This window comes from Cupressus sempervirens, chromosome 5 (assembly GCF_028749045.1).
Source record: "Cupressus sempervirens isolate cs-2001-9-10 chromosome 5, ASM2874904v1, whole genome shotgun sequence".
Classification (NCBI taxonomy): domain Eukaryota; kingdom Viridiplantae; phylum Streptophyta; class Pinopsida; order Cupressales; family Cupressaceae; genus Cupressus; species Cupressus sempervirens.
In genome coordinates this window covers 71,937,071-71,961,476 of record NC_143122.1, presented here as the reverse complement: position 1 = coordinate 71,961,476, position 24,406 = coordinate 71,937,071, and the positions used below count along the sequence as shown (strand labels likewise).

Here is a 24,406-nt window from a genome sequence, read left to right as displayed (position 1 = left end):
TGATGGCCGTACAGTATCTTGGTGTATTGTGGAGTAGAGGTATTGCTGAGGTCGTACGGTACTATGGTCGTACAGTGGAAGTAGGGAAGGCCATACGATCAATAATGATAGTCGTACATTGTGCTGGGAAGTTGTACGGTGGAGGATATAAGAGACCGAGTTGTCGATAGTGGTAGTTGTATGGTAGCAGGGAGAGTTAATGTCATACAGTGATGGAATAGGTAAGATGGTCGTACATCGGACTAGCTGTACAATAGCAGAGGGAGACAATGTTGCACGGTGGTGGAATAGGGATACAATGCTGTACGGAATGAAGACCAAGTTGATAGGCGGGTAGCATATGGATGGAGGGGAAGTGTCAAGCAATACCACTATAAACTTCAAGATCAAAATTTATCAGATAGAACCAAAACAATAATGGAGATTGGAACACAAATAACCTTCAATTAGTATTTGCCAAAAGATGGTGTTCCGATATGCTAGATCCGAGCAAAGTATTACAGGCGATGGAATAGGGTGAGGGTTGAATCCCACCGAAACCGGACAAGCCAAATAGGGAAGATCTTCCACTTCTAAAATGGCAAACAACAGAGAACTCCAACATGAATTCGCAGTACAAAGAAATAATTCAAAATGCTTACCCACTACTACCTACAAGTCGTGCTTAAATACCCGTCGGAAAAACTTTCTGAAAGTGTACAAAGATAGCCGATGGCCAAACTACCTGGAAACAATGAAAAATGGGTCCAATATATATTAAACCAATCGGCGCAATAACAAGGTTTAATTAATTACATGTATTTTATGACGGGGATATTACATATAAAAACATGCTATTTGATTTTAAAAGTCCATTAAGTGGTAATTTTAAAATATGTATATGCAATGGGTTAGAGAAACCCCATTTAAAATGCATTAATATAATTAAAATAAACTTATGCATGCAATACCATATGTAAATGGGTTAGATTTTCCCACTTACATTAATTAGATAAGATTAAAATATGTAAATACATATTATAAACCCACTTAACACATCTAAAGTCCATTTAATTTAATGTTGGGACTTATAACTTATTCAGAGTGGATTTTCATTAAGTATTTTACATGTGGATGTATGCAATATGTAATAAAAATCTCACTTTTATGCACTTAAGTTATCTCATATATTTATATTTAATATCTAACTATAGTTTTTAATAAAATAACATGAATAATAATCTTGAAATAAGTTATTTTCATAAAACATAAAAAGCTATGATCAAATCAACTCAGAATGAGTTGAAATTTTAAAATGGACCACAAAATTCACTTTAAATATCAAATATAACTTTATATCGTGCAATTGTCTATAAAAAGCCCACTTTATGAGGTTTTTCATAGAAATATGCAGTTGACCTGAAAACCCCCATTATTTCTCTTATAACTTGAGTTGGACAACTCCAATTTGGACCTAAGTTAGCAAGAATCAAGCAGAATTCTAAGGGCTATTCACCTAAGGCAAAAACAAAAGCAAAAACTATTTACAACACAAAGAAAAACAAAGAAAAGACGTGAAAGTTTACCAAAAATCAAGTGTTTGTAGTGCGAGAAGAAAAACTCTTACCAACAAACAATTGGAGATAATCTCAACAAAAACTCTTCAAAAGACCACATAGACAAGACTACACAACGAAGAATTCAGAGCTAATGAATAGTTTTCATGATGCCTCATCAATGCGTTAAAACAAAGAGGAAATTGAGGACAACAAAAGGGCTTGCATTCGTGTTGATTTTATAATTTGGTGAAATCTGGTTGAACATTCCTACTAGAGAAATTACACACAACATGTTAAATTTTGTACAATGTGCATGATGGTAAACTTGTGCATAATTTTAGATTTTTGGGGTTATTTAGATCTAAAAGAGTTTCCATTGCCAATTAAAAGGTAAGTCTGACCTCACAAGCAGTTCCAATTTGAGTTGTTCTGAAAGGAAAAAATTAGATACTAACATACATAAACAATTTAGCTTATATCTTTCTCCAAAGCAATACCAAAAAATTTCTTCTTTGCAATGAAGGGAAAAACTGAATCTCTATGTGCTACAGATACAATAGCCAGATGAAATGGTAGAAACAGAAAATTTATGATTTTCTGGAAACTTAAAACATTGGAACCTTGCAAAGCATGTAAAATGATATGGGAAGGAGTAAAACTAAAAGTTTATGATTATATCACTTCAAGAAAATATGTTATAAAGGATTCATTGGTCGGAGGCAACCATATAGTTTATTAACTAAACTAGTAGTAGAGTTGCGAACATAGGAAAGTTCATTTCTGGAATTCATTTGAGGAACTCATGTGCACATTTGTATCTGCTACAAGCAGTTGGTTGTGCAAATTCATGTGTGAAAGTTATTAATGTATAGCGTACAAGGGAGATTCGGGCAGACAACATAATGTCTTAGCAATGATTAATTATTTATGTGTGCATCTACACGGTTGTTCGGAGGCATGTAGGTGGCAATGGGGCAGAGAAGAGAGAACTTTGAGCACTAGAGATGTTATGTCCAAATAAAATATCATGGACATCAAAGACTTACCCTTTTAACACATAAGTTCTGAAACTGGCATTAACTTGAAAGTGACATGAGCAATAGACAATTACCAGCAGTTAATATCGGCTTTCCAAATAAAATATACAGTCGCCCTGGAGGTTTTGGAACCATAAATGGCATGTACAATGGCTGATTAGCAACTTCACCGGATGCATTGTTTCTGTATGAAAATAAGCAAGATAACAATGTGATGTACTTTTCATTAGTGACTATGTCTTGTGCTATAATAAACACCAAGAAAACTGGATAACTTTTCTAGAAACAGAAAGCAACATAATCAAATACAAACCCATGAAAGAGAAGAATGGATACTATCGTTTCTCAAGCATTTGTTTAATAGATATAAAGCAACATATTCACTTTTTATCCCAAATTCAATAGGACTACAATTTGCAATTCAGGGCATAATGCATTAAAAATGAACTCCAAATTCATTAAAATACACATGTAATCAACAAAGTCTTTAAAGCCAATAAAAAATTTCACAAGTAAAATATCGTAACTAATGTGGTCCTTGCTATTTTGATTACAAATGAAGGATAAGGATGAAGATCAGAAGAGGAGACTGTTAACAATTGTTAAGATTCATACCTCTGCTATAATCAATAGTTTGATTGGCACAATTCAACACTATCTCGAAGGGCTCTATACAAATGCTTTCTATGTTGCAGAATATGTCATTTGACTAAGAATCATCAATAATGACAGTGTAAGATCCCCTATCTATTCTGTCTTCAAATTTTCAGTTTTGTCTCACAGGCATTTTGTCAAACAATTGGTGACAAGGGTCTGAATTGAGATTTTTGAGTGCTTGAGCCAAAAATCATATCACAAAACATAAATCCTTTGCATAGGAATTCTGTCAAACAGTTGCATGATAACCAAAATCTGATAAATTTGTTTGTATTGCATAGACATAAACCCAAACACTTGGCATCCGCGCTACACTCCCAAAGCCACAAAATTTTATGCATCATCATTTTAAACAAATAATTAAGATGAAACTGGTTATAGACCTCTGGTCACTATTGAATCATTTTGTCAGATATTTGGCAGACTCCTTAAAATTAAATGCTTAGGCAGACCAAATATTCAGATTTCAATATAAATGCAGATTTATTATCAATGACAACCGCTGAGCAGATTGTCCATGTATTTGCAAGCTTTATTATCATCTCACAACTACTTTACTAGATGTTTCACCAGTCCATATTACAAATGGTTAGCTTCAAACAAAAGAAATGTAATTCAGACTGCTGGTAAAACACATGCACCTATACCAACTCGTGTATATTCTGGATTTTGCAAGTCAATTCTCAATCTCAATGATGCAGCTGAATACTTGGACCTGCCAATGATGCTTGCTTGGTTGGGGAACCATACCCAGCCGTGGGTGCCTGGACTTTCTGCCACTGGTTATTGAAAACCCAGGCATTTATGCACAGCAGCTGCAGTCCATCTATAACTCTAGCTATTCCATTATAAGGGACTCAAACATCCAATCACTGCTGATATCTCCTTCCAACGTCAGTGCCCAGACATATAAGTAAACCCTGTCTTGGGAAATTGGAGAGGAAGTTCAATGCTGCCTGAAAATGAATAACTAATTCCACTCCCATCCCATAGATTCTTCACAAACAGTAGCAAGCCGTCTGAACCCAACACATATGAATCCACCAATAAATTCAAATATGAACTCTGTATGAATCATCAATCTTGAAGGAATGGGTTTCCATCCAAACCTTCTTGTTTCTAAGGGTTTTCATCCTCAGAGCAATCCAGTCGCTGATTTCCAGGAACAATGGAGAAATAACTTCAATATAATATTCTCATAACATAGCCTCAAATGAGAGTCCAACTTGTTTTTATAGCCTCTTTAGTCTGAGGATACACATTCATTAGGAAATGTGGGACAAATCGTCCTTACTTTTATTTCCTCCTTGTGAAAAAGTGACTTTATATTGTCATCTTATAAGGTAACTATATGAAAATGACTTAAATGTACTTTAACCCCCTTTGTTTCATCATATGATATAGTCATTTAATATAGTTACTATTATTAAAGTTAAACTTCTTTTAGCTGTAATAACTTAAATCATTAAACCCTTGATCATTTCCAATATCAACTCATGGAAATAATCCATCCACTGTCCAAGTATAAATATGATGTCGATCGATCACCTCAGTGACTGACTATAAATAGTAAGGATGAACAAAACATTCAAATGACTTACTAAAAATAGTAAGTGCGAATCAAAGCATCCTGAATGATCTCCAAATGGTATACCACTGAATGATATCAAAATAAGAACCAAATTTTGAGGACATTACAAATGATGACTTCTATTAAACAATATCGATCAATAATCAATTACTATAAAGACAATGATGACACGAGGAGGCACAATTAATGCTGGACATTAATTCCGAACATTAATGAATAGACACTAGTCAATATGCAGAGCTTACTATAAGAAACCAAACGTGGAGACTACAAAAATCCCCCTAAATATATTATTAGTCAAATTAGCAATCGACTAAGACAAGTTTGTAAGAGAATATATCAAAGGGTTCAATACACACTAATGATCATTCTCTAAATAAGAAGATTAAGGCAGTTAAGTGCCAGTGGTCACACTAATTAGAAATTAGAGAAGGGTGCGATAAGCATAAGTCTTATGATTTACTTAACAAACTGATATTGTGAAGTGATGCCATTATAAATAGACATGAGACATCCTTCTGTGGAAACATTTAATGTCTTATCCATATTTGAATCTGCTCTCTGAGCATTTGCCTATTTGGCTAAGACCAGTTGCAAGCAAATCAAGGAAGATCAAAGACGACATCATTGATTTCAAGGAAGGATCGTATATATGACATATCAGACACAGCATCAATTTTTGTTGCAATTTTACAACTCCATAACTGAGATAGCAACAATATTGCGATAAGCAATATTACCATATCAGACATTGCATGAATTGAAAGACCATATCTGAGACAACAATCCTATCCCTACAACTACAAGCAATATTGTCATACATTCAATGCATTTATTTAAGGATTACACTGGGACCATAAGGTAAGATCATTTTGCTTATTAAAGTTGCAATATCTGATGTGGCAAACATCATAGTGATCATTGCACAAAGTGCAAATTCATCTACAAGGTCAATTCACTAAGCATACATCTAATTGTCTAAATCCGAGATAGCCAGTGTTATTGATAATAGTTATTTATTTTGAAATAATATATTTTTATCTCTATATTATCAGTTGCATAAGTTCATTGCAGAATCAAATATTGTAATTCATGACAAGGAATTCAAGTTAATTGTCCCATAATTCCCAAACTATCCTAAAAAAGAGCATTACACCTCTCTATTTACATGCAACTCATTTGGCTTCATCTTTCATTTTCAAGTTCGCCACCACCTCATTTCATTTTGTGATGGCCGACTAGCAATGTTTTTGGTAAGGTCAGCCTCATATACCAATATGGCCTCTTGGTGGACTTGTTGCATTATGGATCATCTATCGCTTGTCTATAACTCCAAACTGGAATCAAGTATTGTGATTTGAAGATTTGGAGGTGCTCTACCTCCCTAGTCTACTAGTTTGGCAACATTGTTATGTCTCCACAAGGAGACAAAGTTGCAACAATATCAGAGTTTTCATTATTTGTAATGTCCCCATTTTAACAAGCTCCTGTAGCTTGATGATGTTAATTCATCAACGTGATCCTCATGAGTTGACAGTCTATTTTGAGGGTCTCCGTTGAGTGACTTGCTATTTATAGTAAGTCAATTTTTGGGCGTTACTATTTCTAGTGGTGCAGTTGAAGCACCTAGTGATTGGAAGCTTCACTGATTGATTGGGTCATTTAATGGAGCTTCATATTATATGTTATTCATTAAAAATAACTTTATCATTATAATGTTATAATTTGAAAGTGTGTAACTGAAGCATTCTAAACTGGAATCAAGTATTGTGATTTGATGATTTGGAGGTGCTATACCTCCCTAGTCTGCTAGTTTGACAACATTGTGAAGTCTCCTCAAGGACACAAAGTTCCAACAATATCAAAGTTTACATTATTTGTAATGTCCCCATTTTAACAAGTTCTTGTAGTTTGATGATGTTAGTTCATTATCATGACCCTCGTGAGTTGACAATTTGTTTTGAGGGTCTTCATTGAGTGACTTGCTACTTATAGTAAGTCAATTCTAGGTGCTCATAGTTTTAGTAGTGCACCTGAGGCACCTGGTGATTGGCATCTTCAATGATTGACTGGACCATCTAATGGAGCTTGATATTATAAGTTATTCATTAAGAATAACTTTATCATTATATTGTTATAATTTGAAAGTGCAAAAGTGAAGCATCTTTAATGGAAAGTGTGAGGAAGAAGCCAAGTTTCATATTGTAATTATGAAGAGACCTCATGGAGAAAATTCAGCCATTCCATGACATTTTGTTTTTATTCATTTTGTGCATTTGTTGAGGGTTTCTACATGAGATTTCTGTGAGGACTGACTTCTCTTTCTGATTTGCAGTTTAAGTCATAGAAATACATGGTGAATTTTGTCTGATATTCTGGAGATTATCTCTGCTTATTTGGCTTGGTAAATTGGTGTTGATGTATACCAAATTGATGCATTAATGCTGCAATAATATCAAAGGGTTTTCACTGAGTTTGGACGCCATTGCATTCAGCCTTCAACTACTGTTACATATTGTTTCTAAGAGGGTAATTAGTAGCTTCAAATAGGCGTTTACAGCCTGCAATTATATACATGTCTTGGGTGGCCAGTTTTAGTGAGGATAGTGTGGGATTCTAGGAGCTGTGTCTACACACACAGGGCTGTGATTTTCTTTTGCTAAGCAGTGTTTGGCATTGGGCTGCTATAAACCAGTGTGACATGGAGTTTTGAAGAAATGGCTGCAATATATCTTGGATGCTAGCAAATATTCAAGTTCCCTATTTAAATTGTTCTTTCATATGAATTGTTTACAATAATTTGAAGTGTTATAATTGCAAATAAATAAATTTATCTTGGCATTGTTAGTAGTTTCTTCATTGGCTACTTGTTTCAGCATTCATATACATATATTTGAAAATACAAAAAAACTTATATATCAAAAAAATGAAAAAAGAAGAAGAAAAAACCACAAAAAATCAAAAACATTCTCTAGCATTGCATTAGTGTGAGCCAACATAGCTCTTACAATGGTATCATAGCAATTTCATGTTAGCTAGCAGGGAATTGGGGTTCAACATGGCATAGAGATTCATATTCGGTACACTATAACCGGCAGAGGTTGTAATTCTTCACCTAATGATTGAGAACCTAAGATACGGTTTCGCCAAATAAGTGATAGGTGTGCTGGTGGTTCAGGTCGTATATGTTACAAGGATGCTATTACTGGTTCTAATATTGACAGAAAGGCCAGGGAGACAGTGGGAGACCTCGCACATGGTCAACACCATGTTGTCGATGTGCTGCAATAGCTATCTAATACTTTGCAGCACACTGTACCCCCAGAGGTCGAAGTAGAGAGAGAGGCACTAGGAGTATTTTGTCAGTTCCTACAGGTCTAGAGATGATGACAGGTCTAGAGTTGAGGACAAAATTAGAGCTTAGAACAGGATTAGAGTTGAGGTCAAGATTGACATGACTGGACATATAGGTTGCAACAACCTACTTTCCTGAGACTAGAGGTTGACATAACTAGTATTCAGATTGAAGTCGCAACATTCGTTGATGATGTAGTTGCTCAGTATGTTGAGTGGGATGCTCTTCCGCAAGCCAACGAGCAAAATCTGAACTTCAATAGATTTCTTACACAGAAATGGGAGCACACTAGAGGTAGGCCTGCACCTGAAAGATAAAGGCTCAGATAGACAGATTTGAGAGAGGCAGCCAGCAAGATGACCTTAACACACTTTGATGGCATTGGCAAGGTTACAACACGAGCTTGAGTTCATAAGCTCGATACTTATCTTGAGTTCATAAGCTTGATACTTATCTTGCATTGTGTCCCATGACTGAGCAAGACAGCATCCTCTTTTTGTATTGCATTTGGATGGAGTAGCTCATGACTGTTGGTACCATGGGCTAGTTTCACTACATCAAGGCTAGATAGTTTCCTATCAGCAGTTTGTGGACAAGTAGCTAGAGTTGTTTGATAAGAAGGACCCTGAGACTTACTTCAAAGAGCTAGCACAATTGAGAAAAGCAAGTGGCCTTGAGGCCTTTATTAGAAAGTTCCAGCAGCTATCTATGATGGCATATGATAACTCTGAGAGGCAACAAATTGCTTTTCATTAAGGGTTTAGTTGAGCCACTCATAGGGTGAGTAAAGTCCTTGGATCCACCTACCTTGCAGAAGGCAATGAAAAAAGAAAGGAATCTTGAGATATCTACTCCACAAAGCTAGTTTTCTTTGAAAGCCACTACTTCATCATATGACAGGACAACCCCCAAGAAAGATGATAGAATTGATTCTAAGCATACTATGACAGCCCCTTTAGATCAAAAGACTCTAAATGATCTAAGGAGGAGACTATGTTTTTATTGTAGAGGGCCCTATGATGAAAAACATGATTGCCCTATGGAGCCTGTTTACCGTATGGGGTAAATAGTTTAATGCATACAGACAATAGACTAGAACATGTAACACAACAATACTCCTTTTATTATTCGCATATATGCCGAAGAGATTACATAGTGCTTCCAATGATGATTATAACGATGATCCAAAGTCCATTCCGGACGGTGTATATATACCCTTTCGAAGGGGTGACTCAACCGTTGTGCCCATTCGGATATAGATAATTCTACTCGTCGGCTACATAGTAATTACCGACTACATGCTAATCTACCCGTCGGCTATTTTATAACTTTACCGACAACATCATCCCCCCAAAAAGAATAGTCGTCTCTACACGACAATTACAAAATATCCACCCATGCCGCTTTCTTTGCTTCCAACTCCTAGGTACACTGAGCCAAGTGTCACCGTACTACCTTCAACTGGATGATCAACTCCTCCCGAGTGTTGCCGGTAAATATTGTGTAGCCGACAGATTGATGTTGTCGATGAATATTATGTAGCCAACGAGTTGATGTTGTTAGTGAATATTGTGTAGCCGATGGGTTGATGTTGTCGGTAATTGTTATGTAGCCAACGGGCCCCTTCGGGAACGTTCTTCAAAATGGTATATGTACAACTTTGGATCATTGTTGTAATCATCACTGTAAGCACTATGTAATCTCTTCGGCATATATGCGAATAATAAAAGTACTGTTTTGTTACATGTTTTTGTCTATTGTCTATATGCATTAACTATTTATCCCATACGGTAAAAATTTGGCGTCGTTGCCCAATGGACTTGGAACAAAAACAGAGGAATGAAGACTAATGCTGAATCAGCCTAACAAGGATAGGAAGAAGATAAAGGGAAAAGATGAAATACGCACAGAACAAGGGAATTTAATTTTGGCACAACAGGAGGAGCACAAACAGAGGTTTAAGTAGATTGTCAACGGACACCGAAGCACCGAGGAATTTTTGGAAGAGACTCGACAACACTTGGATTTGGTGGAAGAAGCTAGGGAGGAATTTCTGAACCTATATACGCCGAGGGAAGAGAATCCAAATGGAAGGGAAATAATTTGCACGGCTCGGAGTGCCAAGGGAGCACAAGTGTGAAGTGAACTCTTCATCCGTGATACACTTTCGAAATGGACATCTTCGCTTAACAAAGACCCTTCTTCACCAAAGAACGCAACTATTGGAAATAAGACGACTATTTGAAACAGCGCCGATGTTGGAGTGCAGAGCGTTGGTGTTGGAGTGCAAAGCGCCGGAGTCGGAGTACAGAGCGCTGGTGTTGAAGTGCAGAATAGCGTCGATGTCGGAGTGTAGAACAGCGTCGGTGTTGCAGTGCTGTATAATGTTGGTGTCGTAGTACTAAACAACGCCCGTACACAAAATCAAGTAATAATGGAAGGACCAAAGGAGAAGTTGCCAAAGTTTGATGGTGATGGAACAGCCAATCCAATCAGACACTGTAAGACATGCGAAAGAATTTGGATGGTGAATGGCATAATCGACACAGATGAATGGGTCCGACAATTTCCAGCAACTCTAAGGGTTGTAGCAATTGATTGGTTTGCTTATGCGGATCCTCAGAAATTAACTACATGGGCAGGAGTTAAAAAGGAGTTTATCACCGAGTTTCAATTGCTGCGAGATGACAATGAGATAGTAGCAGAAATCTACACCACAAAGCAAGGGAAAAATGAAACAGACTGTGTATATGCTAGGAAACTAAAATAATTAATAAATAAAATGGAAAGTAAGCCAGCAGATGGGCTGAAAAAGAGATGGTTCATTGAAGGACTACGTCCGGAGTTAAGGAAGAAAATGAAGATTGTGCTGTCATCATCATACACCAAAGCATAGAATTGGGTGATGGACTTAGAGAGTGGACAGAAAATAAAAAAAGAAGAAAAGTAGCTCATCCGACTCAGATGACGCATCTTCGGAAGAAGATAACAATGATGACGAAAAGGGCAGCAAGAAGGTCCAAGCTCTCCAGAAGGATATGATCAAAATGATAAAGGAATTTAAGAATATGTAGAAAGAGACGGAGGGAAACGAGCTATGGTGCACAGAATGCAAGACAGAAGGTCACACAAAGGGATCCTGTCCGAAGAACTAGTTTTGTGAGATTTACCAAATTATGGGACATTCCACAAATAAATGCCCCTTCAATATGAAAACAAGAAGACATCAACAAGTGCTCCTGACGCAGGCAACTTCCACATCAGGAGGGAATGGAAACACAAACAATGATGGTGCCACTTTGGGTGGGTACAGAAATAATAGCAGAGGGCAAAACAACAATACCAACAACAATAATGGGGGCCGTAGCCGAATTCAGTACAATGCGAACGGCCGCCCGATGGTTCAATGCCGAGCATGCAATTTGTGGGGCCACTTTGCACGGAACTGTACAAATGCACCAAAGTTGTTATGCAGATGGTGTGGTCCTGGAGATCATGAAGATGCCAAGTGCCTGAAATCAGGAGTGAATTTGATTAGCACCGGTAGCATCAACGTTGAAAAAGAAGTCTTGGCAATCACCCATAAACAAAAAAGTTGTACTCTAACCCGACGAAAGAAAAGAAGAGATTGGAAGAAGCGCAGGCAGAAATTGAAAAAGCAACTTAGGCAGAGAAATCACAATCGAAAGACACTACTGGTACCTTAACGAGGAACTGCGCTGAGCAAAACATAATAAGGTAGGTGATGCAAATGGAAGTCCCGATCAAATTAAGTGACTTCTCACAATGCCCCAGTTACGGACAGTCATTCTAAATATGACATCGTTTCTGAAAGCAACGGAGGAAATAGGAAGGGATGGTAGTGGAATAACAACAAACCCAATGCTTCTGGCACTCACAACAGGAAGGCATCCAGCAATAGTTGAGATAGGCATTCTGGGAACTGTTCTGATAGACAAAATTGTGGACGGAGGGTCAGGCATGAATGTGTTACCAAAAGATGTATGGAAAAAGTTAGGACAACCTACGCTATAGCCACCAACATTCCAGTTGCTCACGGCAGACCAGCATGGGATCAAACCATTGGGAACCTTGATGGCGCAACTAGTAACTATTGGAACACAGCCATTTTTATTGGACTTTGTGGTCATTCTATTGAAAAGAAAAGGATATGATGCTATTTTGGGACGAAGTTGGTTAGTGCAAGCAAAAGTAAAACATGATTGGAAACGAAATACCCTATCAATGGAGCGCGGAGGCAAAAGATTCATAATTGACTTGCACACAAATGGTAGGTGAAGAGGCAACGTCGTCAGACTCAGAAGGTGAAAGCAAGAGTGACGATGAAGGAAAGAAGAGAATGGAACCGAACAAAGGAGGAGTATTGAGATTAGGAGGATTGAATGAGGACGACCTAGACTCCGTGAACGACCTTTTCCACTATCAGATGGAGGATTACAAACTCTTTTCGAGCTGTAATATGTTAAGAGTTGACGAAAAGGGAGAGGAAAATGAATGTCTGAAGGAATATAGAGAAGTGGAAGAAACAAAGGCGATTACGAGTGAAGCTAAAGGCAAAAAAAGAAAAGATTTCACCGTCTGATACACGGTGAATGGACTATGTGGAAAGAAAAGGTTACGCTGCACATGAAATTTGTAGAAAGGTGCTGACAGTAAGGAAATAAACTAGATGAGCAATGACTGCAAGCACAATGGGCCACGGAAGTTACACAAAACAGGCAGAAGATATGACAGGAGAAGCATTTAAAATTGAATAAGTTTCAACCAAGACAGCTAGTGTTGAAGTACAGTGGACCGAACGAAATCAAACCGGGAAAGTTTAAAGTCAAATAGGTTGGACCGTACCAAATACGGGAAGTAAGCGATAACGAAACAATCAAACTATGGACATTGCATGGGAAAGAAATACCAGAAGCCGTCAATAGTTCAAAGTTAATGATATACCATGTGAGAACAACTCCCTCGTTGACAAAGAATGACGAAGCTTGGAGGGAGAGATATAAAAAATGAGAGAGAGAGAGAGTGATAGAAAACTGAAGATAAAAAAAAGAAAAAAGAAAGAAAAGAAAAAAAAGAGAAGAAATTTTTCGCGGACACAAAATGGTCTCACGGATACCTGCCCGCGGGGGTGTTCTGTGGACACGTGGCTACGGGAAACTTTGCCTGTGGACACGTGGCCGCAGACACCCCACCTCCACGGAAGGTGTTCCACGTCCGTGTTTTTGCTTGCTTCCGCAAACTCCCTTTTTCTCTGCTGACATCATTGTCTCTTCTGTAGACGTGACCACTCTTTTCCTCCACAAGTAATTCCTATCTTCCACAGGTTGCTACTTCCTGACCTTCGCGGCTTCAACATTCCGCGGGTAGTGTTACTCTACCACGGCTAAGCATTACTTTTCCACAAGAAACTTTTTGGCTTTTCACCAAGCTTCTTTTGGCTGCATTCAAATCTCGAGGGAGGAAACCCTAGTGTTGATGGTGGATATTACAGGAGTTGGAATGGTGTGTTCCATGGAGTTTTGTGTAACTTTGAGAGTGCTAATGTGGTCTTGGTGGTGGGGGCACTGCCCCTCGACCCCACCCTGTATTGTGACAAGGAATGCACTTGGGTCGTTGCCCCTTGACCCCGCTAGGGGTGATGCCCCCTAGACCTCCATTCGGTTCAGTTATCAGTCGTGGGAAGTGTGACCAATTTATGAGACCTGGAGCTACTGCAGGCATAGTGTGCCAGAGGTGGAGAGATCAATGGAGCAAGCCTTTCAAAAAGGGTGATACACTTTGAGGCGCTTGGAGTAGGTGTTGGACATGAAGTTGTCTTGGTGGATGCATAGAGAGTTCGGGAGGAGTTGATCATCCAATTGAGGGCAGTAGAGCGACACTTGGCTGAGTGTACCCAGGAGTTGGAAGAGAAAGCAGGCGGGTGGCTATCAAGGTCAGCTTGACTAAGGAGACAATATTGTGTTAACAGAGGCTACAGATGCAACGTGGTTAGGAGGCCAGTTTGGTGCAGGCACGAGACGAATGTGAAAGTGGTGTGGTAGAAACAAATCTATCTTGTTGTAGTTAGTTAATGTATTTTGTTTTGTTAATCTGTCTTGAATATTTTGTAATTGTCGTCCAGAGACGACTTTTTCTTTTGTGGGGAATGATGTCACTGATAAATATTGTGTAGCCGACGGGTTGATGTTGTCGGTAAATATTGTGTAGCCCATGGGTTGATGTCATTGGTAATTGTTATGTAGCCAATGGGCCCCTTCGAGAAGGTTCTTCAGAATGATATATGTACAACTTTGGATCATCATTGTAATCATCATTGTAAGCACTATGTAATCTCTTCAACATATATGTGAATAATAAAAGTACTGCTATGTTGCATGTTCTTGTCTATTGTCTGTATGCATTAACTTTTCACCCCATATGGTAAACATTGAGCTCTCTATACATCCACCAAGATAGCTTCACGTCCAACACCTACTCCAAATGCCTCAAAGTGTATCACCCCTCTCGAAAGGCTTGCTCTGTTGTTCTCTCCACCTCTAGTATCCAGACACTCCATGCCTGCAGCAGCTCCAGGTCTCATCAATTGGTCATACTTCCCACGACTGATAACAAAAGTCCATGGAACACACCATTTTTGTGATTTTCTTCCAATTCCACACTCTTTTTGACAACTGCTTATGTTTTACTACCTGTTTATGTCTTTCCCTTCCCTTAGGCATCATACATTATTCATTCTGAACATTTTCAATTTGTCATCATTTTTTTTTTTTTTTTTTAGAACCTCATCACCCTTCTACATCTACCGTGTACTACAATCTTCTTCTCCCTCTCCAGTTCCTACCGTACAGAATGGCTCCCTTCCTATATTGAAGATGTTCCCACTTCTCCTCCGACGTATGGCTTCCTTGCACCTATTACCATACGTCTTGGCCGTACGGCTTTCCTACCTTTGCTTGCTTCCTAAAATACCAGGCCGTATGGACCACAAAATGATGCTTACCTTCTTTCTGAGCTGTATGAAAGATGTTTCTCTGCTTTTCTTTGCCGTACAGTGTTCTAATTTCCCACAAGTTTTTGGCCGTATGGAAATGGGTCGTACGATATTCCTATTTCTCCAAGTTGCCAATCGTACATCATATGGTGTTCCTTCTGTTCTTCGTGCAGTCAAGCTTTCTCCGATTGTGTTCGCATAATGCCGTATGGTCTTTGTTGTTTGCCTGAGCTTTACCCTTTGTATAGGCCATACACCGTATGGTATCCAATCTAAGCCTCCTTCTGTACAGTTTTGCAGTGGTGACTTGTTTGCTATAGGGGTCTTCTTATATCCGTATGGTCATATGATCACTACTTTAGAATTGATGTCTCTTTTACCGCCATACGGTCTTTCTGATTTCCTTAAGGCTGTACGGTGCATTAACTTCTATTCTCCTTGAGTCCATACGGTCCAATTCACTAGCTGGTTATTACCCACATGGTGATACTTCTTCCCCTCTTGAGTCATACGGTGTGTCATGCACAATATCTTTTGTTTGGCTGTATGGTGGGTCACCTGTGATTTCCTTCCATCTTTTGCATGGTCGTACATTGTCCTTCCTCGTTTGTACAACATTTTATTTTTCTTTACCGCCTTCCTTTCTTGTTTGCGCTCTTGATAGGTCGTACAACCCTGTTTTATGGCAAACATACTCCCTTTTACTCTCCTCCACATGTGCTCATACAGCCAAAATTCCTTTTGATGCTTGTCCATACTGTGTACTTGCTTTGCTCCCCTAAAAAGCCATACTATTTTAAATGCACTATTTTTAATATTGGATTCCAGTTATCTCCCACCAATATGTTTTTTGGTTCAACATCATCTCCGAGGTTCATGGTTTGTACCATGGCCTCATTTTATCAGTTTATCTTCACTAAATGTATATGTCAGTGTTTCATCCACTTGCGCTTCTCCTTCCTTTAGTTCATTATACTCCTTTAGGAACTCGTTTCTTCCTTTTTCTTCTTCGACACCCAACATGCTGCAGTTCGAGAAGAGTTCATAATCCTCCATCTGCCAGTGAAATAGTCCATTCACCAAATCCACATCATTGTTCTTCAATCCACCTTCCAACCATAGGACTTCTTCCTCATTTGGTTCCAGTCGCACCATTTGTGTATGCAAGTCAATTATGAATCTTTGTCCTCTACCCTCCATTGATAGTGTATTCTTCTTCCAGTCATGCTTAACCCTTGCTTGTACAAGCCATTCTCGACACAAAATGGCATCATATCCTCTCCTCTTCAGCAGGATGACGACGAAGTCAAGTAGGAATGGCTGTATTCCAATAGTCACTGGTTGTGCCATCAGGATTCCCAAAGGCTTGATACTGTGCTAGTCTGCTGTGAGCAACAGGAATGTAGGTGGCCATAACGTCGGCTATCCCAACTTCTTCCAGATATCTTCTAGCAGGACGTTTACCCCTGAACCTTGTCCACAATTGTGTTTGAAAGAATTGTTCCTAATATATCCATCTCTACAACCACCAGATGCCGTCCGGATGTGAGGGCTAGCAGCATTGGGTCCACTGCACTTGCTCCGCTTTCCTTTCCCCTTCCATGGTCTCTTGGTAGTTTAGCAGTCAGGGCTATGTTTTTGAGTGTTGTCCGTAGTTGAGGCATTCTGAGGATCAGATCATTTAACTTGACTAGTATTTTAGTTTGTAATATCTGTCATATGATGTTTTGTTCTGCGCAATTCCTAGTTGAGGTACTGGTAGTGTCCTTCAATTGTGATTTCTCTGCCTGCGTTTCTTTCTTAATTTTCACCCACACTTCTTCCAATCTCTTCTTTTCTTCTATCAGGTTGGGGTACAGTTTTGTCTGTTTCCATGTGATTGTCAAAACCTCCTCTTCGTTTGTCTCGATGGTGATCAAATTGACTCCTGATTTCGAGCACTTGGCATCTTCATGATCTCCAAGTTGGCACCATCTACATAACAACTTTGATGCATTTGGTGCTGTACAGTTCCATGCAAAGTGGCCCCACAAATTGCATGCTCAACATTGTACTGAATTCAGCTGCGGCTCCCATTATTATTGTTGGTATTGTTGTTGGTATTTTTGATTTGCCCTCTTCTATTATTTCTCTACCCACCTGAAGTGGCACCATCATTGCTGGTGTTTTCACTCCCTCCTGACGCGGAAGCCTCTTGTGTCAGGAGTACTTGTTGATTCCCTCTTGTTTTCATATTGAAGGGACTCTCTTTTGTGGAATGTCCCATAATTTGGCAGATATCACAGAACTAGTTTTTTGAGCAGGATCCCTTCGTGTGACCTTCTATCTTGCATTCTGTACACCATAGCTCGTTTTCCTTCATCTCTTTCTGCATATTCTTAAATTCCTTCATCATTTTGATCATATCCTCTTGGAGAGCTTGGACCTTCTTACTGTCATTTTCATCACCACTGCTATCTTCTTCCGAAGACACGTCATCTGAGTCGGATGAGCTACTTTTTTTCCTTCTTTTTTGTTTTTTGTTCACTCTCTAAGTCCATCGCCCGATTGTATGCTTTGGTGTATGATGATGGCAGCACAATCTTCATTTTCTTCCTTAACTCCGAGCGTAGTCCTTCAATGAACCATCACTTTTTCAGCCCATCTGCTGGCTTACTTTCCATTTTATTTATTAATTCTTTTAGTTTTCTGGCATATACATGAACTATTTCATTTCTCCCTTGCTTTGTGGTGTAGATTTCTGCTACTATCTCATTGTCGTCTCGCAGCAGTTGAAACTCAATGATAAAATCCTTTTTAACTGCTACCCAAGAAGTTAATTTTTGGAGATCGGCATCGGCAAACCAATCAATTGCTACACTCCCTACGGTTGCTGGAAATTGTCGAACCCATTCATCTATGTCAATTATGTCATTCGCCATCCAAATTGTTTCACATATCTTACAGTGTCTGATTGGATCGGACATTCCATCACCATCAAACTTTGGCAAATTTTCCTTTGGTTCAGCTATTACTATTCGAGTTGGAGGTACTTATGTACCTGCGTTGTTTTGCACACCTACGTTGTTTTTCACACCCACGCTGTTCTGTACACCCCCGTTGTTTTGTACGCCCGCGCTGTTCTACATGCCTGCGCTATTCTGCACGCTTGTGCTATTTTGCACGCCCGCGTTGTTTTGCATAGTCGTCTTATTTCCAACAACCACATTACTTGGTAAAAAATGGTTTTCCTCAAACGAAGTTGTCCATTCCAGAACTGTATCACGGACGAAGAGTTCACTCCACATTCGTGCTCCCTTGGCACTCCAAGCCGTGCGAGTTAATTCCCTTCTGCCTGGATTCTCTTCCCTTGACATATACAAGTTAAGAGATTCCTCCCTTGTTTCTTCCACCAAGTTCAACCATTGTCGAGTCTCTTCCAACAATTCCTCGGTGCTTCGGTGTCCGTCGACAATCTGCTCAAACCTTTGTCTGTGCTCAGCCTGTTGTGCCAAAGTTAAAATTTCTTGTGCAGTGCGTATTTCATTTTTTTCCTTTATCTTATTCCTATCTTTGTTAAGTTGATTCGTCATTAGTCTTCATTCCTCTTCCTTCGTTCCAGGTCCATTGGGCAACAACACCAAATGTTTGCCATATGGGGTAAATAGTTAATGCATATAGACAATAGACAAAAACATATAACACAGCAGTACTTCTTTTATTATTCGGATATATGCCGAAGAGATTACATGGTGCTTCCAATGATGATTACAATGATGATCCAAAGTTCATTCCAAATGGTGTACATATACCCTTTCGAAGAGGTGACTCAACCGTCGTGCCCATTCAAATATAATTAATTCTACTCGTCGGCTACATAATAATTACCAACTACGTGCTAATCTACCCATCAGCTATTTTATAACTTTACTGACAACATCTAAGGAAAAAAATAGGATAATAGAGTGGTTCTATGATGACAGTTCTGATTTTCCTAGATAGCTAGCTAATTATGAGTATGTGACTCATGAGGCTTTAGATGATGGTGATGAGGTGATAAATGATTCTAACCTCAAGGTAGTTTACCTTTTAAACATGAGGAAGGAAGGAGCTTTTGAGATACATGGACTCTTAGCAGAGGGCAGCATGTTATTTCTCTCTTTGTGAGTGCTACACATAATTTTATTGATTCATGTTTGGTTACCAAAAGAAGAATTAAGACGGAAGATTTTGAGGAAATTAGAGTACAAGTGGCTGATGGTTATACCCTTAGATGTAGCAAGAAAATTTATGAGGTTCCCATGAAGCTAAAATTATTCGTTTAAGCCAGATTTTATGTGGTGGACATGGGCAACACTGGTGCAATACTTGGCATGAGTTGGTTGCATAGCATTGAGTATATTTATATCAGCACTAAGAAGATGAAAATGAGATTTATTAAGGATGGCAAACCACACATCCTTAAGGTCGTAAGGAATAGTAATCTAAAGGTGATATTTTTCAGGTGTATCTAGCATCTTATACGGCATGATGATATAGTTGACTGGGCAGCAAAGTGTAAGATGTTGCCTACATTAGATGAGATAGATAAGCCAACCTACCACCCAAATATTCAGCAGCTTAGAACTAAACACTCTGTTAGTGTAAATAATTAATTATTATTACACTTTACTTAAGTTTACTTAGGATAATGCATTTTTATATTAGTTGTCATGTAAACACTTAGGAATATGCATAGTCATATCAGTTGTCTTGTTGACAACACAGGAGTTAGCAACTTATTTGAGCACATGGTGTCCACAACATCACTTTATGAGATACACCTATGTAAACTTATCCTCTCATCATCGCACAAACTCTTGTGCTCAGTGGAGAATAATCCACTCTTGGTGGACATATGCTTAGTTATGATCCTTATCTCTTTACCGACTCCTAGTCATTCTAGTTGCCTTTATATACAGACACTTCTAATGTGTATTCATCTCATATCCAATTATCTGATATCCATTATCATTTTGATCATTATTGAGATTCTCATTTGATTATCATTAGTCTCTCTTGTGCTATCTATTGAGCTTCTTGATCTTGGTGTTGAACTATTGCCTTAGGCAAATTCTTACATTGTATCAGAGCTATACCAAATTCTTACATGGTATTAGAGCCATAGAAGTTTCATTCATAGTAACGAGACTCGCTGCAAGTCAAGCAAGTCGTTCAAGTCAGCAAGTCAAGTTGTTTCAGCCGAGTCAAAATGACACGTGACCTTGGCTCGACAGGTCAACTGAGCTCACTCGCCTGACTCGGCAGGGTGACTCTACTGACTTGCCTAGGTGACTCGATTGACTCATCTGACTTAGTTGATTTTTTTTTTTTCCTTTGTAGTTGTGTAATTGATGTATGTTATGTATGTGATCAAATTACCTTCTATTTTATGATGTTATTGTGTCTTTAATCTTTATTCAATAATGGGTGCATGGAATTAATTTAAATCCAAAAAAATCTCTAATTTTCAAGGGTTTTATCACTTTGCCAAGTCACTGTCGAGTCACAGGCAAGTCCGAGTCAGGTCACGAGTCGAGTTACCCTTGTCGAGTCTGAGCCGGGTCCGAGTCTCATTACTTTGGTTTCATTGCGTAGCCATTGGAGAGATTTTTTTTGCAGGTCAAGATTGGAGCTTGGCGGTGCAAATCAGATATTGGCATCATATTCAGACGGTCAAGAAAACCCCAAATTGACTTTTCTTTCATCAAAATCGGACATCTAAGGTGAAATCTACATTCAGTTGATTTTTGGAGGTGTGACGGCAGCAATTCAGGAAAAATAATTACGGAGGTGATTTTTAAACAGTGATATCTCCCTCATACAGACCCCTTTTTTCAAGCAATCTTTTTTGTTTTGGGGTAGAATATTGTAATCTACACATTGGTGCAGGATGTTTGAGATCTTTGTTCCTAAATTTTTCTACAAATCGCAAAACCCAATTTTTGCAACTTCAAAGGCTTAGTTCAGGCTCATCTGGACACACATTCAATTGCTATTTCTTTTTGAAAGTGCATATTTTTTGTCTACCTTCTAGATCTGGTATCAATTTGGAGTAATTTTGAGTAGACAGCACTTTTAGGATTTGGTCATTTTTTGGCCTATTTTGGCTCTTGTAATTAATTAGATCCTTGAGAGGTCTTGTGTCTTATCTTGTTGAGTCCGATATAACTTCATATTTGTTGTTGTAATTAGCAAAATCAGAAGTCCACTTAGGCATTAAATTAGCAAGTGGCCATTGTAATCGCACTAAATAAAATCATGCATTTGGGGGGTTTCTTTGATTTTTTTTGCATTTTGGGGGTGCATACATTATTTGATCTCATGGAGTCATGTCAAAAGTGTCACTTTGGTTTAAGATTCAAATTGACAAAAAGGAACTATCAGAAATGGAGTGCTTTGATGATTGATCATCTAGGAGAACATAAGGAAGTGTTTCCTTATCTATATTCGAAGATATTTCCACCTAATACTAATTGGGGACATCTTTCTCTTCTTATTCTCTTTATGTATAACAGTATGAGAAAGGAATATTTTGCTCCTCTTAGTAAGGCAAGTAGTCCTCATGATGATTGGATGTGTTTTTGGGAAGCATATGGAGATCCACAAGTCCCTCCATTACCAGAGGACATTCTACCTCCAGTCACTTTGGTTGTGGTACCTACAACTCCAATTGAGATCATACCTCCTGATGCTCCTGTTGCTTCTACTAATCCAATTCCAACCATAGATGCTCCTAATTTAGTGCAGCAGGAAACAACATGTCTTTCTATTTTAGCTTCATGGGATGACTTCCAGACATTGCAGTATTGTTTGTGGAGTCTTACATTGAAGATGTGGGAGACATTATTGATGACATCCATCTTCTCTTTGTCAAGGAGAATTCTTCTTCACTTGTTGCGAGGGAACACTCTAACCCTCAACCACTTGATCTTTCTTTTGAGATTGACATAACTGTGGACACTTCTTTTCAACCGTTGGAGGAGAACTCTTTTACTTCAAAGGAGACATATCAGTTTTTGGAGATTGTATTCCAATTTCCTCAGACATCATATCTTTTGAGGATTCTTCCTACTAGTTGGGGAGCATTCTCTATTACACTTATGGCACCACATCTTCCTACAAGGAGGAACATCATTCAGTTTTCGTGGTGCAGCTTCTTCAGTCATCAAGAAGCTTCTTTCATGGGTGTGCATTCATCATTGAGGGGAGGCTACATTGCTTCTCTTCCCATATCTTCCTATAAGGATGATTCCTAGTCTTTAGAGTATGATTCACTTTCATACATGGACATGTTACCTTGTTTGTCACCTTCTTTTGTTCATCCACCAGATTGGCTTGTGGCATCTACATTCATCAAGGACTTGTTAACATATGAGCAAACTTCAGAAGCAGCATCCATAGTATACTACATATGAATTCCTCATCCATCTTCCTATCCACAATGGGAAGTATACATGCACCTATACTTGGTGTATTTTCTTCCTAAAGTGAGAAATGTTGTTTGTAGGCATTGGATACTTTTTTGTCTTCATGACATCCTTGCAGGAGATTATTCAATATGGGGGGATACCATCATGTATTTTTTCTTATGGGGGATATATGCTTGTACATGCATGATGTATGTCATACTAGGGGGTCTTGATTACTCCATCCTTGCATGCATCTTGTATTACTTCATCTCTCTTTTTGGAAGAGGTTTTTCCCATGAGGTTTTCTCTCTTTCTCCATTTTCAGAGAGATTGCATTGCATCGCATTGGATGTAGAGCAGTGCATTTATACATGGGTACCTAACATCCTAGTAGTCAGGACCCACATTGCATCTTGCATTTAGCTTTGTGAGCTTAAGTGCATTTTCCTAAGTTACACTTAAGGGGGGGTGTTAGTATAAATAATTAATTATTATTACACTTAAGTTTACTTAAGATAATGCATTTTTATATTAGTTGTCATGTAGACACTTAGGAATATGCATAATCATATCAGTTGTCTTGTTGACAACACAAGAGTTAGCAACTTATTTGAGCACATGGTGTCTACAACATCACTTTATGAGATACACATGTAAACTTATCCTCTCATCATAGCACAAACTCCTGTGCTCAATGGAGGATAATCCACGCTTGGTGGACATGTGCTTAGTTGTGGTCCTTATATCTTTGCTGACTCCTAGTCATTCTAGTTGCCTTTATATTCAAGCACTTCTAGTGTGTATTCATCTCATATCCAATTATTTGATATCCATTATCATTTTGATCATTATTGAAATTCTCATTTGATCATCATTAGTCTCTCTTGTGCTATCTATTGAGCTTCTTGATCTTGGTGTTGAATTATTGTCTTAAGAAAATTCTTACATGGTATCATAGCTATACCAAATTCTTACACACTCTAAAGTGTTTAGTGACATGCCACTTGACAAGCCACCTAATAGAGAGATTGGGCACATTGTTGAGTTAGAGGGGGGCAGTAAGCCTATTAGGATTACTCCTTATTGGCACCCTAAACGGTAAAAGATAAGATAGAGAAGACTATACAGGAGCTGCTCGCTAGGGGACATATTAGGCCTAGTAAGTCTACTTTTTTTTTCATCGGCTGTTTTGGTGAAGAAAAGGATGGGATGCTCAAGATGTACATATATTACCAGATGTTAAATGAGATCTTCCATAGCCAACTGTGGAGAATTTTTCAAGTGTTTTTCAATGGTATACTTTTTTATAGTAAAACTTCGGATGATCATGTAGGACACTTGGACACAATACTGGACATTCTTGATAGGACTTTGCTAGATGCCAAGGAGTCCAACTGTGCACTAGGCATGACTCGGTTTCTTTTTCTTGGACACTTTATCAGTGCAAAGGGAGTTTGCATGGACCCTGATAGATTTCTCACTACTTCGTCATATGATAGGGCAACCTCTAGGAAAGATGATAGAATTGACTCTAAGCATCCTATGGCAGCCTCTTTAGATCAAAAGACTCTAAATGATCTAAGGAGGAAACTATGTTTTTATTGTAGAGGGCCCATGATGAAAAGCATTATTGTTTTATGAAGCCTAAGGGTTAAAAATAAGATGAAGTGGTTCTACTATGATGATGACAGTTCTGAATTTTCTAGACAGCTACCTGATTATGAGCATGTCACACATGAGGCTTCAAATGATGGTGATGAGGTGATAGATGATTCTAACCTCAAGG

General features: G+C 38.5%; 1 protein-coding gene across 2 annotated transcripts in view; it reads right to left on the bottom strand.

The window, feature by feature from the left end:
* LOC149554605 (phytyl ester synthase 1, chloroplastic-like) overlaps window positions 1-24,406 on the bottom strand; it is a 256,115-nt gene that overhangs the window by 37,483 nt on the left and 194,226 nt on the right. Inside the window, exons 13-14 of one of the 2 annotated variants that reach the window (XM_089828659.1) lie at window positions 2,650-2,759; window positions 640-724 (exon numbers count right to left, since the gene is read on the bottom strand). In XM_089828659.1, the coding sequence (XP_089684785.1) occupies window positions 648-724; window positions 2,650-2,759 (187 nt within the window). In that variant the 3' untranslated portion in view covers window positions 640-647. Of the gene's footprint in view, window positions 1-639; window positions 725-2,649; window positions 2,760-24,406 lie in introns of those variants that run through there. The other variant, XM_089828658.1, reaches the window with a different exon arrangement.